This window comes from Moschus berezovskii, chromosome 27, assembly GCF_049115385.1.
Source record: "Moschus berezovskii isolate FMDL1 chromosome 27, NW_MosBer_1.0, whole genome shotgun sequence".
NCBI lineage: Eukaryota > Metazoa > Chordata > Mammalia > Artiodactyla > Moschidae > Moschus > Moschus berezovskii.
This window is the reverse complement of record NC_142486.1, coordinates 7,463,840-7,480,420: the sequence shown is the minus strand read 5'-3', so window position 1 is coordinate 7,480,420 and position 16,581 is coordinate 7,463,840. Positions and strand designations below refer to the sequence as shown.

At 47.0% G+C, this 16,581-nt stretch overlaps 1 protein-coding gene across 7 annotated transcripts in view; it reads right to left on the bottom strand.

Moving 5' to 3' along the window:
* The window catches only part of CUX1 (cut like homeobox 1), a 366,772-nt gene that overhangs the window by 133,818 nt on the left and 216,373 nt on the right, over positions 1–16,581 (bottom strand). For all 7 annotated transcript variants that reach the window (XM_088833169.1, XM_088833168.1, XM_055410115.2 and 4 more), the window contains exons 5-8: positions 11,058–11,195; positions 7,161–7,284; positions 3,463–3,539; positions 1,590–1,656 (exon numbers count right to left, since the gene is read on the bottom strand). In XM_088833169.1, the coding sequence (XP_088689295.1) occupies positions 1,590–1,656; positions 3,463–3,539; positions 7,161–7,284; positions 11,058–11,195 (406 nt within the window). The remainder of the gene's footprint in view (positions 1–1,589; positions 1,657–3,462; positions 3,540–7,160; positions 7,285–11,057; positions 11,196–16,581) is intronic.

Here is a 16,581-nt window from a genome sequence, read left to right as displayed (position 1 = left end):
CTAATACCAGAACTGCCAGTTTTCAAAGTGTAATTTTAAGGGTCATGGGACTTTAGAATCAGTCCTTTCTGTACCATCTGAAGTCACGTTTCAGCACACTAGGAGAAGAGGGGACAGTGATCTGGAGGGTTCCACCAGGATTAGATGTGCCAACACATTGGCCAGAACCACCAAGACTGACTGGGACATTTTAGTCTCTGTGAGGAAGTTCTCTGCTCATGATCGAAATTGGTTCTGACCACCTGGCCCAGGTAGCTGGGCTCTCAAGGTCTCGAGCTGCTAAACAATCCAGGGCAAAAGTCAACCCGTCCTCCACCTACCCCCGCCGCCCGCCACCCCCATGTGCCCTGAGAGCAGTTGGCCCAGCAGCAACCTCTGAGGTCAAGGGTGAGGGTGATTGGACTGAGGCGTGCTGAGTTCCAGGGCCCCACGTGGAGCAGGAGCAGGGGAGGAGGGTGGTGCTATTTAGAACCAACCCCCAAAACCCACCAGCGCCCACTGAGGCCTGGTGTGAGCACAGCAGGAGCTGAGTCTTACTGGAGACACAGCTGTTGGGGGTGGGGTGGGGTAGGGTAGAGAGTGGTGGATGGGTGTCTGGGGGAGATGGGAGGAGCCTCCCAGGACAGGAAAAAGTAGTTCAGACGCTAGTCTGGAGTTTTCAGGGAACAATCTGTTACTTCTTTATCTTTCTTGATTTATGTCAATGTTATTTCTTGCTTGCTGGCTGGCAACAGGGTACCTGCAGTGGATCACTGATTCCCTCCCGACAAGACCTTTATCTGATATACCTGCCCAAAGATGCACATGCCCCTACTTTGTGTAAGTGTCTGCACATGGACACCCAGCACCATAAGGTGGGGTTTGAACAGATACATCTGTGTGGGAGTGGCGGCTTTGGGCACAGGTAAAAGGTGATGCTATTGCCACAGACCAAGCTCCACAAAACATCCCAAGTATCACACCTTCTCTGTGCTGATGCTTTTCCAAAATTTCTTAGGAAAAGGCACAGTGTTGACCGGGCTTCACAATAATTAAGAAAAAAAGTGTCAGTTGGAAGGGCTGTTCTGAGAGCACCTGCTGCTGCTGCTAAGTCACTTCAGTCGTGTCCGACTCTGTGTGACCCCATAGATGGAAGCCCACCAGGCTGCTCCGTCCCTGGGATTCTCCAGGCAAGAACACTGGAGTGGGTTGCCATTTCCTTCTCCAATGTGTGAAAGTGAAAAGTGAAAGTGAAGTCACTCAGTCGTGTCCGACTCCTAGCGACCCCATGGACTGCAGCCCACCAGACTCCTCCATCCATGGGATTCTCCAGGCAAGAGTACTGGAATGGCTTGCCATTGCCTTCTCCGTCTGAGAACACCAGACACAGCTTATTGTCACATCTTGGGTTTTAAACTTATGCAAGGAAGTCATGAGAATGACACTCTGTTCTTTACAGCAGCTCAGAGCCCAAGTATCTTCTAAACGCTGTACCACTTTGCAAAGTCAGTCAACAGGAGGGCGAAGCAGGGAGATCTTTCCTGGATTAGCAATACTGGGAGCTACCTGACCAAACGCATGCAGACGGAGGGAGATGGGTAGAGACTTACTTGGCAGTAATTTCTTCATCGTATTTGGTTTTCAGGTCAAATAATTCTGTTCGAGTTTTTTCCAGGGCTGAAAGGCAGAGGACATAAAATCATGATATAAGATACTAATTGTTCCCATTAAATCAGAAAGAAAAAAAATCATATTCTCATTTCAAAGAAGGCAAAGATTACGAAAGTATCACAGAATGGAAAAGAAAAATCCCCTTCCACTGCTGCTTCATCTCACCCCATGAGCCTCTAATTAGGTAAATTTCCTGCTTTTAAATAAATTTCACTATTTAAAAAATATTTCCATATATAATTGCATATATGTTTAATTGTATATACATATATATATTTTATTTTTACCCACTTCCATAAATTAAAAATATATACACATATGTATATTTTTATCCCCCACCCCCCGGCCCCGCATAAATACCGACAGTAAAGAATCTGCCTGCAATGCAGGAGACCTGAGTTTGATCCCTGGGTCGGGACGATCCCCTGGAGAAGGGAATGGCAACTCACTCCAGTATTCTTTCCTGGAGAATTCCATGGACAGAGGAGCCTGGTGAGAAACAGTCCATGGGGTCGCAAAGAGTAGGACATGACTGAGTGAATAACACATATGCACCCATAAATAGGATGATACAAACATCTTCTGAGATTTACACTTTGCCCTGAGCAGAAGCATGGAAATCTCTCTATGCTGGTGCATGACAATGACAGTAACAATTTAGCTCATGCACAGGGCTTGCCACGTGCCTGGGGCATCAGGATACCTTGAAGGGAAGGTGCTGGGTGAGTAGTTGGGATGTTCCAACTTCAGATAAATACCACCCAGCTGGCCTCCCAAGAGGCAATTACATTCCCATCAATACTGAGAGCGTGATTCTTTTCCTACACTCTCACCAACGTTCAGTTCAGTTCAGTCGCTCAGTCGTGTCCGACTCTTTGCAACCCCATGAGTCACAGCACGCCAGGCCTCCCTGTCCATTACCAACTCCCGGAGTTCACTCAAACTCATGTCCATCGACATTGGATATTATCAATTAAGAACATTTTTTTTGACAATCTGACAGGCAAAACAATCTTTCACTGATTTAATTAGCATTTCCCTGCCTGTTCAAAATTAACATTTTTTTCATATGTGTATTGGCTGTGTGTCTCTTCTGTAAACTGCATGTTTCCATCCTTAGCTCCTTGTTCTCCTGGACTGTTCATCTATCTTTATTGATTTTCGGGTGATCTTTATATTTTGGGGATCTTACATGTCTGAATTTGTTGTGATTATTTTCTCCCACTGTCATTTTTTTTTTAAAACCTGGATTATGATGTCTTCTGTCATTTTTCCACATTTAAATTAAATATATAGTCCCGTTTCTCTTTCAGAAAAAGAAAAAAAGGCAAAAAGAAGTTTAAAGAAAAATCTGAGCATAGATTTTTGGGTACTTTTGCAGTTTTAAAGGTCTGCTATTAACTGTTCTCCTTAACTTCACAGGGTAGAAATAATGGTTTTTTCCCCCCATTATTGTTCCAAAAGACAAGTCAGCCCTTGACAGTTTGGTGATTTAGACGTGTTTGTTGGAAAAAGAGCAGGAAGAAAGGATGGTTCCTGGCAGTGACGTACATGGAGTTTGCAGCCTCCCACCTTGCTGTGCAGGACTCAGAGTGGGTGACTCACGCAGCTGAGGTGGGAATGGGGCGGGGTGGGGGGGTGGGTGGTGTCTGAGGCACACTGGGGTGTGGGCTGGCTCCCTCTCTCCTCCAGGCTCACCACAGTGGCGGGGCAACAGGTGTCAGGGGGACCTGCAGGGACTGGGAGGTGGAGTAAACCTGTCCTGGGTCAGTCTGTCCGGCAGTGGCCTGATTGGCAGGCAGAATAGCACACCTGTTTGCAGAGTCTGGACTTTATGTTCGGCTTCTTCTAGCTTTGAGGTGGTGGACATCTGGGTCTCCTGCAGCTTTCTGAAAAGGAAGAGGAGGAAGCCAGATTGGTCATCTTGTTGAGCAGCTCACATGTCTTGTGGGTTCTGGAACTACGGCCATGAGCTGCCTTTAAACGGCTGGCGGCAGGCGTGTGGCCGGATACCACTAGTAACGCCACGAGCCCTGATGCCCTGACCTTTAACCCCCTGACTCTTACCCCCATGTCACCCCCTAGGGGAGGTGTACTTCCTGTAGGACCTGATGCAAGGCAATTGATGTAGAAGGTTATCCTAAATGCAGCTTATTCTTGAAATGCCAGTTAATTTAAAAAAAGAAAGAAAAGAAAAATCATCATCACGCACTCATTGTTTCCTGAAGTTAGCCCGACAAGAATGATGCATTTACATTTTGCTGACACAATGAGGGAATTTGTTGGAATAAAGGATGTACTGAAGAGATGTGACAGCTGTTCCATTTCTGTTAGAATGGAATGCGAATGCAACGCTAATACCTAATGGGGACATTCTGAACGTCTGCAGCCACATTCCATGTATTTATATTTCCCAGGATCTCCAGATGAATTCCCTGGTCAATAAATAGCATTCCTTCCTCCTCATCGGCAGAAAAATCTCTAAAAATAAGTTTATTATTTTTACATCATTTGAATGTAACACATGCTCTCATGAAGAAGAAACCTGGGAATACGGAAAAGTAGAAATGGCACAGTTAAAAAAAGACACTGAAATTTCCATCATCTGTGGAAAAGCACTGCTTGTATTTGCACCTATTTCAATGATAAAACTAATAAATGTTCTGTGTCGAAAAAAAAAACCCCACAAATATTATAAGGTATGGAAGGTAAAACGTCCTTTCTCTATCTTTGCTCTATTTGCACTCCTCAGAGTTCTTACGGAGCTCTTTAGAATTTTTCTTTATTTATAGAAATACAATGTAATATGTAATGTACTATAGCATAATATAAACTCAGATGTGATATATTACAATGTATATAAACAGAAAACCCTTTCTATTCACAAAAGGGATCAGGGCACATGTGCTATCCTGTAGCTAGCTTTTTCACTTATCTCAGTACTGTGGAAATAGTCTACCCTAGCATATATAGCTCTTTGCCATTCTTATTAAATAACTGACTCCACTCAGCTTCTCTGGGCATTTAGATGACTTATCAAATTTCTTTCTACTAAACAATTCTACAGTGATCATCATAGGTATTGTTGCATAATTCTGACAGTGAATTCGCTGAATAAAATTCACACAGAGGAACTACAATGATAAAGGTATGTGCAATCGTTTTTGTTGTTTTGATAGATATTCAGAAACTTTCCAACAAAAAGAACCTCACCAATTTAAACTCTTGCCAACAACATTCGACTGTTCTGCTGTGCCAACACTGGACAAAAATAAAGCTGAGAATTTCTCTTCACATGAACTGTCTGCTCCTCTCCTCTGCCCATTTTTTGTAGTGCCGAATTTTCCTTATTAACGTGTAAGAGCGCTCTGTTTGTAAGGAAAATTAGCCCTTTCTTTTATGTGGTGCAAATATTTCTTCCCAGTTTTTTGATGGTTTAAATATGTTATTCATCTTTGTTTTTAAAAGTCTGTATGAAATTTTAGGCAGTCATATTTATATAAATTTTCTTTTATGCTTAGAAAGATTTCTCCATTCCAAAATCATTAAAAACAAAGTAAATGCCCATGTTTTCGTCCCATATGTATATGATTTAATTATTGACATTTAAACCCTAATCCATTTCAATTTTTTGTAAAGAATGAGATAAAGATCTAGCTTTATCTCCCACCCGCAGTGGTCAACTACTTGTATCTTTCAATATAATCAATCTTTTAACCTAATTTGAAAAATCAACTTAATAATATTAAATTTTGATAGGAATTTACTGTAACACTTCTATAAAGCATGACTTTGCTCTGTGCAGATGTAACCACATTGTCTATAATTCTGAATTATGCATTTTTCACTTCATATTGTGCCGGGTACATTTCTGGGGTTACTGCAAAGTCAACAAAACTATCTCTTATGTATCCATTTCTTGTTGGCAGGGCATTTCAATGACTTGCATGTCCCCTGTCCCCCAGTTTTCAGTAATATGGTGAGAAATCTCTTTGGGCATAAAGTACTTTCCGAGAAGACATATTTAGCAGCAGTTCCACATCTGCTGGGTAAAAAATCAACTCGTCCTTCTGAGCCCTGATTCTGTGGGGCTCTCCCAGCAGTATGGGTGTGGCGTTCCCTGCAGAGCGTGGCTTGACCTGAGGGACTGGCTTTGGCCCTGTAGCAAGGACCTTGGGAGGCCACGGTGCAGCGGTGGGCTGGGCTCTGGCCCCACCTCTGGGTGCCTGGGCGGAAGAATGGGGGCAGGTCCCTAACCTGAGGCCGTGTCTCTCCCCCTGAAAAATGAGACTGTCGGCTTGGCAGGTCTGTCCTGGGCACTAGGTGAGACGATGCCTTGAGAGGGCCTGGCAGTGAGCACAGCAGGCATTCTTCCTCTTTTCTAAACGAAGCCAGCTTCACAGTGCCTCAGGGAGGCCTTGCTGACGCCCGAGAGCTCCACCGGCCCGCCTCATGGAAGTCCATGGGAAACAGCCACAGGACGCCATCATGGGCCTGCCTCTCAGTTGTAACCAGACATGTAGTGCCTCTCATTAACAGTCTTGTGATTCTCCACGGCAGGCTGAAATTTTTACATCTTGGCTTCACCAGAGTTCTGAGAGCCTGACTTGTGCAATTTGAATTGGTGACTTCAACAGTCCTTATGGTTTTCACAGGAAATCTAACTTTCATTAAGTCATCACACTAGCTGAAAACCCAACTCGTTATTTGTGGCAAAGTTTTGGGTGAAGCAGGCCAGTGGAAACCTAACACTCACAACCCCTAGATGGTGCATGAACATATTTTACTGATACCAGTGCCAACAAACCAAGATTTTGTGTGTGCGTGTGTGTGTGTGTGTGAGAGAGAGAGAGACAGAGACAGAGGGAGACATTAAATATTAAAATCCCACTGAAGAAGGTAGCAGGAGCTTGGGGTCGCCCGGGGCTTCCTAGAGAGGACAGGCAGCAGGGGACGGTCCTGTGTCTCTCATCTCACCTCAGGCACAACCCCCATGTGTCAACACACAAGCTTTGTGCTCAAGCTCTACCTCACGCAGCCCCGAAAGACACACCCTTGGACCACCAGACACCATTCCCCAATGGGGAGAGACTGGTACACTTCTCTCAAGCCCATCTTACAAATTACAGAACAAGGGACACCTATGGTTTTCAAACAAAATTGTGCCTTAGAGCAGGGATCCCCAACCTCCAGGATCTAACGCCTGATGATCTGAGGTAGAGCTGATTTAGTAATAAGAGAAATAAAGTGCACACAATAAATGGAATGTGCTTGAGTCATCTTGAAACCATCTGATCCCCACCTCCCTAATTCTATGGAAAACCTATCTCTGATGAAACCGATCTCTGGTGCCAAAAAGGTTGGAGGCCACTGCCTTAGAGCCCCTAGGATTCTGGTTTCCAACCTGGGCTTACTTCACAGGACTGCTTTTAAAAAACACACATACTTGTGACATAAACGAGTAAAACCTTACACCGGCACACGGTGCCTGCAGACCCCAACGTGCTCACCTCTCCTTTTCTGCAAAATCATTTTGTAACTTTTGCTCCTTTTCGAGAGCTATGGTCTCAGCCTGGTTCTTCAGAGTCTGTTCATATTCTCGGATTTTCTCTTTAAGTGCTTTTATCGTAACCTCTGCAGAAGGGGGGAAAAAAACTCCAGTAAGAGAAGCTCGGTTCCACATGGCTATATATACACGAGGCTTTCGTAACCTAGGAGGATCGGTGTGTTTTAAACTTTAGCTCTTCAACTCTGACACAAAATCAATGGTTACGAGTCCCTTTGGAGACCTTTTACTACCTAAATGTTAAATTGAACTTTAAACATTTAGGTTGAGGAGGATCAATGGATTTTGCAGGGAAGAAGAACTATGTCTCTCTAATACAACTTAAGAAAAAGAAGGGGGGAAATCAATGCTAAAATATAACATCATCTTATTGATGAATCTGAAAATTAGTCTTCTACTGAGGGAAGATTAATAACGTTTTAGTGTAGGTACTTTCTTACAAAGAAAGCAGTTGATAATTGTGTCCACATTTTGGAAGAAGCCTACAGACCTCCCCGGCAGTGGCTACAGCCCTGCTGTTTCACAAGTGATACGACACACGGTGCACTAAGTGGGTCTGGGGCGCGTCTCCTTGGCTGGAAGGGACCAGTTTCGGAGCTTGGGTGCCAAGAGCACCCTCCTCCCTGGCCAGAGTCCGGCAGACCTGGGCTGAGTGTGCAGCATGGATGACTTAGGGCCCAGGGGAGCCACGTTGGAGGGAGGGCGTGCGCCGGGCGGCAGTGCTCGAGATGAAGCCCCGTGGTATCTGGTGCTCAGGACTCAGGGCCTCTTGGGTGGCAGGGCCCCCAGGAAAGCCCGGGCTCTCCTCTCCACCAAGTGTGTGCTTATGGGCCCAAAATGGGAACACAAGAGCAGATGCAACGAACAGGGCAGGGTCCTAACTCAGACCTGTTGGTGGCTAGGGCAGCATTGCTCTACCTGCCTCGACATGGACACCCCCACCCTGCTAGGGGGGCTGGCTGGCCCCCAGCTGAATACTGCAGCCCCAGCTCCAAGGTGAGCGAAGCCCTTGAGGGACTACACTTGCTCAGATGAGGATCCATCACATAGGAGGCAGGACTAAGTGCCTTGATGGTCCCAGTATCCGACATGGTGGGTGCTCAGTGGGCTGAGTAGGGTGAGGCCACAAAGGGGCTGCGACAACAGGGCCCCAAGGCTCACGTGACAAGATTGCCTGCCCCCGATCTCTGCTCTTGTAAGTGCTTGGGCTGGTGGCCTTGGTCCCTTTAGGCTGGAACTCATGTTGGCTTCCACTCCCTGAGCTGCACGGACATGCTAACCCAGGCAGGAGCTTGACAGCCAGGCGTTTATGCCCATGTGACTTATGAAGAAAAGCTAGAGGCTCTTTCGTTAAAATAAGAAACTGGCACTTTTCTTTAAATGGAACCAGTGGGATCTCCTCGGAGGAGGAGAGAGGGAATTAAGACCAATGACCCTGGTAAGGCATCTGAGAGATGAACAGGGGGCTTCCTGCCTCTCGGGCTGAGTGTTTGAGGCTTGGAGGAAATGCCCTGTAAGCACCATGGTTAGTGATACACGAGTGAAGGGGCGCAGGCTGGGTGGGAGTGGAACGCGTCCAAAATGGACACATGACAGGTCACCTCTGCAAACACCTGCATATTCTCTTTAGTCGACGGTCTACAGGCTGCAAACAGGCGGCACCTCTGCTTTGAACGATGGGTTGGAGACATCTGGGCAGCCCCTGACCCATCTATGCTCCTTCCAGGGGAGTTTGGGGCACTAGCTGGGAGTTCCACTCTGTCTGACGGGGTCTCTTCACCACCCCCACCCTGGGGGGACTGCTTGGTAAGCCAGGGGTGACTTGTCCTGGAGCCTCTGTCCCTCCTCTGCCACCTGGGCCCGGGGCCGGGACACTGCCCTGGGTGTGTCCCAGCTGTGCCCCTCCGTGTGAGTGGAGCGGGGTGGGGGGGGGTGGTTAGGTTAGGGGGAGGGCAGGGCGAGCAGTGTGGAGGAGCAGAGGACACTCAAGAGCTCTGCTCCCACTGCAAAGTGGTGGCAATCAAGGGAACCCCCGGCCCAGTCTGCCGGCCACGGAGCCTTTGTTCTTAAGGCATGGGCTCTGAGTTTCTATTTTCTGGTCTGTGCCTCAGGGCTTGTGGGATCTTAGTTCCCTGACCAGGGATTGAACCCGTGCCCCCTGCAATGGAAGCGTGGAGTCCTAACCACTTGACTGCCAGGGAAGACCCTTGGGCTCTGCATTTCATTTGAAAATGTCCATCAGGTGAGACTTTTGGGGGAGGCAATGGCCTCACACTGGGCAACTGGCCCCTGGGGTGGGGTGGGTGGTGAGGCAGGTGGGGAAGGGGAGCACGCCTTCCACCAGAACCAAATCAAACTGAAGGAAACCCAGGTGGTGGATCTGTCCAAATAAGATGGCAGGGGTCGCTGGAAGGAAACAATAAGCGCCCCTCCTTTGGGTTGCTGCTGCAGAAACATCAGAACCAGACTTTCCTGGTTCTCTTTCCTTTGAGCATGGGTAATTCTGACCAGAGCTGGGAGAGAGCACTTCTCTTACTGGACCCCCCTCACCTCCTAAGTCCACACCTTGCTCCCCAGCAGGACCAAGCTGTCCCTCCAGTCCACAGCCTCTCCACTCCCTGTGGGGCCAGAACGAGGAGGCGTCCCCCAGGAAGGAGCCTTCAGGCCTGTTGCCTCACTATGCAGGCCTGGACCTTCCTGCCTCTTCCTGGGTCCTTTCCGTGGACGATCCCTCCTCGCCAGCCTGGGTCCAAAGGTCTCAGAACCCAAGGATGCTTTTAATGTTTAAATTTTTCTTAAAAAAGCCTTTCTTTCTTTTTTAAAAAAGATTTCTCTTGCTGTGGACCATTTTTAAGTCTTTATTGACTTTGTTACAGTCTCGTTTCTGTTTTATGTTTTGGCCGTGAGGCAGGTGAGATCTTAGCTCTCCTACCAGGGAGCAAATCCATGTCTTCTGCATTGGGAGGCAAAGTCTTAACCACTAGGACTGTCAAGGGAAGTCCTCCAAGGATGCTTTTAAAAATCGTCATCAAGTAATTCCTTCTGCAGCCCTCAGGGGAAGTCCCTGAAGCAGGCTGCTCTCTTTTCTGTCACCTTCCTCACCCATACCCCAAACAAAACCAAAGAGGCCCATTGCCACTTGGACTTGGCTCAGAGACCTGCCGCGGCTGTCAGATGGGGCGGCGGCTTTTTTCTGAGACAAGGAAGCCTGACTGGGACACGTCTGCATCTTAGGTGTAGGAGAGAGTTCTCTGGTCTTCCTTGGCAGGAAAAGCCAGGCAACCTTTGCCCTCTCTCCTTGCTGACAGCTGGACAACCACACCAAGAGGCTAAGTTTTGTTTTCCTCCTTTAGATTTGTCATGAACAGGTGACGCTGACGAGGACGCGGGGGTTCTTAGGTGTGGGCACGGGGAGCCTCCGTCTAAAGCCTGAATGTATCAGCAGCAATTATTAAACCACTTACTGGATGTGGCCCTTTGATCATAAACTGGCTGTCTGACAGGTGCCACCTGCAGGCAACACATCCGTCTTTTAAAGGCAGACCCTATCACACGATGATTCAGGAAGAGTTTTTAAAGACTCCTGATCGGTTCCATCAGGGAGGTAATAAAATCATATGTGGTCACAGTGTGGAGGAAATGTTTTCCTTCTCAATAGCTAAGTGTTATTATTATCTCTCTGTAATGACTCAGATTCTTGCCCCACCTGGACTCTGTGACATAGGTGACAATCAGAGCTAGTCCCAACAGTATGGGTAAAACAGGTAAAAAGAAAAAAAGGAACAGAAGAAAAAGGAAAGAAGAAAAGAAAAAGTAAGGAACAAATACATCTTCCACCAACCTTGATTTTTTACTTCAGCAAATTCCTTGTTGTATTCTTCGAGAGTTTCCCTAAGTTTCTGGTTCTCCGTCTCAATGTCGTGCAGGCGCTGCACTTTGAGCTGGAGCTGCTGCCCAAGGTCCAGCGCGGGAACGGGATCTGCAAGAGAGGGACACATGGGTCACCCTCCTCTGGACACGCTTGAGCCACCCTTGCAGAGGCTTGGAGCAGGTCACCTGGCTCCCAGGCCATCAGTTTCCCGGGGCCCCGCTGGGTGGACAGGGTTCATCTCTGCAGCCACTAAGGGACGTACAGGTAGAATCCAGTGCATGAGAGTGGGGTGAGATTGACCACGGACTCCCTGGGATCTGCCCACTGCCCTGGCCTGGTGTGACACTTGAAGGATTTTTCATTCCCTGATCTGATAGGAAGAGAGAGAGATATACTTGGTGGCTGGTGGGGCGGGGAGGGGCAGTGGGGGAGCCAGCACCCGCTTGGAGAAGGCACTGAAAGTCTCAGGTTTCTAATAATTCTTGTTAAGCTGGAAATGACAGCTGCTACCTGGAGAGTGTCTGCTTATCACAGAACACTTTTTACAGACATTTTCTCATTTGAGCCCTAGGACAATCCTGGGAGAGAGATGTGTGACATGTATTTCGTTCTTTTCACAGAAGTCGGAACTAAAGCTCAGGGAGGCAGGGTGATGTGTCCAGGTTTCCATTTGGTTAGTGGGCAGAGGGCTTTCCCTGGTGGCTCTGGTAAAGAATCTGCCTGCCAATGCAGGAGATGTGGGTTTGATTCCCGGGTTGGGAAGATCCTCTGGAGAAGGAAATGGCAACCTATTCCAGAATTCTTGTCCGGGAAATGCCGTGGACAGAGGAGCCTGGTGGGTTGCAGTCCATGGGGTTGCAAAGAGTCAGAACGACTTAGCAACAACAACGACAAGGGGCAGAGAGAGCTCAGACCTGGGTCTGTGAGATCAGTGACCATCCTTCCAATGAGGACGGTCCCCTGTGGCGGGCTCTTGTAAGATGATCCCCTCTTCAGGACATGGCCACTTTCTGTCACGGTCATCCTTTAACTGATGGAGCATGCTCAGGAGACAGTCAGGGTTTACCAGCTGGTGAGGAGAACCCCGAGTTTCTGCCCATGGTGGTTGGGCCTTTTGTGAGAGGCATGCCTGGTGACCAAGCCACGGTGACCTGTACTGGGCCACTGAGCCAGCCAGCCAGGAGGCCACCACACTGCTAGTTACAGTACAAACAATAGGAGAATGGTGATCTAGGCCAGTAATGAGAGGTCTTGTAGACAATTCAATGTGCTATCCACCATCAGATTCCTTACAAAAAAAACTGGGTTAATTAGGTGAACCACTGACTGAAACCACCCATCCTGGCTCAGGCATGATAGTAACCACCTGACATGAATAATCTTACAACAGGAGGTCCTGATAAGAACCTAACAAGCTACCACCAACTGGAAGAACTCGGGAATGGTCAAAAAGAGAGGGGAGACGCCAGTCCATGTGTCCTACCAACCTCCCAGAACCCTCGCAGGAATCATCCTGGCAGAGTGAAGTGTGCACCACCAGGAAGAACGCTGGGTTGGAAAGACTGGCCAGAAACCTGGGAATGGATGCCCTCACCATGAAGCCTGAGACTGCGCACCCCGAGGCAGGGCAGGTCTCCTCGGCTCCCGACCCTGTGCTCTCTTCCTGGGCGCCCCTCTCAGTGAAGTCTCTCGCTTTGTCAGCAGGTGTGTCTCCCAGGACAATTCATTGCCGAGTGTTAGACAGGAGCCCACTCTCGGGCCCTGGAAGGGGTTCCAATTCCTGTAATGGATTTGGACCTAAAATCGGACACTGTGGACATGGAAGTTTACGGTAGCAGTGAGGTCTTTGCCTTTACCATTAATTCAGCACAAAATGGGCAGATATTAAATGTTCTTCCGGCATCAACTGGGTCTTTATTTTTATTTCTGCTGCACTTATAATCCACCTGCCGGGCCCCAGTGGGGCACTCCCTCTAGGTCTCTCGGGCCCCGTCAGAGCAGAAGCATACCCCGAGTCTGCTGGGCTTAGAAGAGATTACGGAAGATATTTCTGGTATGGACGCCAGCATCACTTGTGAGACGGCTGCAAAGATTTAGTCTCTGGGTGAGGAATGCTAAACACCAAGCCCAGTGGATCAACAAGGGTATATATTCAAGTGCTCACTTAATTTTCAAATACCAGAGCCGTTAATTTTTCAGACCACCCCTGGTTCCTGGAAGGGAGGGCTCGGCCTACCACGCCTCAGTTGGCACAGCCACCAGGAGCCAGGAGCGCTCTGAGATGCCAGTGTCTTCATGGGGTTTACAAAACGCAGGCCCCAGGGCTCGTTCAGTATAGCGTCCAATACCGTCCATCACATGAAACCCCAGTGGCTGGGCACTGATTCTGTGCATAGGTACAGCTTACGACTACATCACTGCTTTCTCATTTGTGGCTTCTCATGATTATTTTTATCAGCATTAAAATATTTACGTTAAATTAGATCTCAAAAGTTATTTCAGGGATATGGTTCCTTTTAAGTAGGAGTACAGTAATAATACTATAGAATGAACATCCTCAGAACATTTCAGGTGCAGTTTTTTATTTTTAAATTTCAGGATCTTCCCTGGACACCTTCCCACCCCTTTCTCCTCTCCCACCATGGTCTCATGCCGGGCAAATGGCCTGAAGGAGATAAAGCAGCATGCCCTTGGCTCCATCCACATACAATGACAACCTGAACTTGAAACAGAGATCAGGGAAGAACTGAGGAGAAGAAGAACCACTGTGCTCCTATAAAATTCTATGAACATCAACTCCTGTAGGTTTCCCGGCACAACTGCCACTCCAAATTACATTTTTAAAGAGCTAAGCTAGTACATTGCCCTCCATCCCCAAAATTTCTGTAGACAACTCTTCCAGTCCATTCCTTTTAAGAGGCCAGGACTCACTGTATCTGCTTCGAATTAAAAAATAGTTTCCCTTGTTTGATTCAGCAAGGAATTCAGTGACATATAAAAATAGCATGCACATTGTCAAGTGAATGGTAACTAGGCCCTTTAGACAAATTTTCAAAGCATTATATTGTAAATGAAAATTCTGGCACACTCATAATTATTCATTATGGCATGCATATTTAATTTAACATGATTAAAGGTTAACGCCTAAGTAGCAAAACTGGTCAAAGAATAAAGAATGAACTGGATTCAAACATCTCTATGCATTAAACTTCAAACTTTACTACAGTACAGTTGAATGACTCAACGCCTACAGCATTTGAATATTGTTTTGGATTATGTAAAAGGCATTGCTAAAGTACCTCTTAGGCTTAATTTTTATTACTTGTATTAAAGGAACAGCTAATTACCACATGACAGTATAATGACTCTAGCATGTTTGGGCTAGAGACCAAAACAATGAATTTCAGCATGCCAAACCCCAGCCTGCATGTTAATCTAGGGGAAATCATAGCTTTTTGTCTCGTTAATGATTTCCAATGCCATTTAAACCCCACACAAGTATTGTTAGGTCTTATTCTGAACGTCACAAGCTGCCCGTCTCAGCAGCTCCATTAGGGAATTGTCTGGGGGAGGTGAGAGCACACACCCATCCGTGGAACAGGAACACATGAAATCCCTGCCACCTCCTAGTCAACGCGCTTTACTGCCGCTGCCATGCTCCCGACGTGACAAACTTGCAAAATGCTCTACAGTCGTCTCATGGTTCATTCCTGAAACGCTCTTTGAGGCATGCTATAGCTCATTATGCAACATAGGACTCAAAGAACGTAATTATAACAAACAACAAGACCGTCGCCTGCATGCATTCAGCACCTTTGCCTAAGTACATGGGACATTATCTCGTTAATTCTAGCCGTCACAGCCAGAGGTCGGTGGGGAGGGGGCCCTGCAGCATGTCAGACGCTGGCGTCTCACCCAGGGAACACAGGGAGGAGAGAAGTCGACCAGGCAAACAGGTAGGCAAAAGTCTAATTAAGATTTTTGCTTCCTGGACCAGAAGCCGACTAAATTATACTGTCTCTTCAAGTACTAATATAACAAGTCTGTCCTAATCTGTCTGCTCTGGGTAAGACACTGGGGTGGACGTCCAGGTGAATCAGGCAGGCCCAACCTCACAGAGATAAACCATGTTCACAAACAACAAATGTAAAGCAAGAAGGGCCAAATGGAAGACCGTTTCCAGATGGAGAAACCAGGAAAAGGAGACCTTTTTTTTTTTTTTAAAAAAAAAAGAGCCAGAGTTTAGACCCTTGGAGACTTTGGGGCAGTAAATTCACACGGAAGGAACAGCATGGAGCTAGAAGCAGAGGAGGCACAGCCACAGAAACAGTTCAGTCCAACTGCTGGCACCCATGTACACACTCTATGACATCAAGACTGTGCCAGGTACTAGGGGGACATGATGGTGAACAAGACAAAATGTTTGTTCTCAAAGACTTGACATTCTACTGAAGTGAAGGAGACAGACAGACAGCAAAACCAAACAAAACAGGGTGCTTTCAGTACTGCCAAGCGTGAAGATGACAGGAGACAGGGTGTGGAGAATGGGGAATGGGTCCTGGGGACAGATGGACAGGGAAGGACTCTGAGGGGGTGACGCTGGGGTTGAGATCTGGATGTTGAAGAGGAGAGAATGTAAAGACTCTTGGTAGAGGGAACGGCCGTGCAGGGGTCCAGGGGTGAGTGTGAGGAGGCATGTACAAGGCCTAGAGAGAAGCTGGTGAGGTATGATGAAAGGAAGGGGAAGTGGCAAAGGACAAGTGGCCAGAGGGGAAGCCCTGAGTGTAAAGATTTAAAGAAAGATATGAGCAAAAAAGAGAGGGAGAGAGACAATATGAAGAAGGATCAAACTAAATTTCAGAGCTGAAATTACTGTGTTGGAGATGCCCTGCTGCACGGCAGGCAGTGTGTCAGTCTCATAAAAATAGTGTCTAAAGTGAGCTAAGGGACTGAGTTTGGATTCAATTCTATTGTGATAGACAAAGCTCTCAGAGAATAGGACTCTTGCAAGATGAGCCCCTGCGGCATGAGAGGGAAACTGCAGTGCCACGAAAGGGTTTGTTGGTTTTCTAGTTGCAAAGTATTTCAGAGTTTTAAGCTTAAAGATGAGTTATACAATTTTCTTTTAAAAAGCTAAGTGTTGTAAATGAGCTGCCCTGTTCTGTGATGGCAGATGGCTATCAGTAATATGCTGCCTGGCAGACATTAAAAAAATATAAACATATAATCTATGTCTTCGAAGTAAATGTGATGTTTTAATACTTAGTGGGGGGAAAAACTGCTTCTTGAATGAAACTCATCTACAGTGACAGCATTCTAAAAGCGGATATTTGGAAATGTTCCCATCGTCACATAAACTTATGGGCAAAGACAACATTGTCTACAAAAAAATATCTCAATGCCTCATATCAAACAAGAGGGAGTAGAGAGAAATGGTTTAGAGTGTGGGCCATACTACATGCTATTGAATCCCAGTTCTATCACTTACTGGATG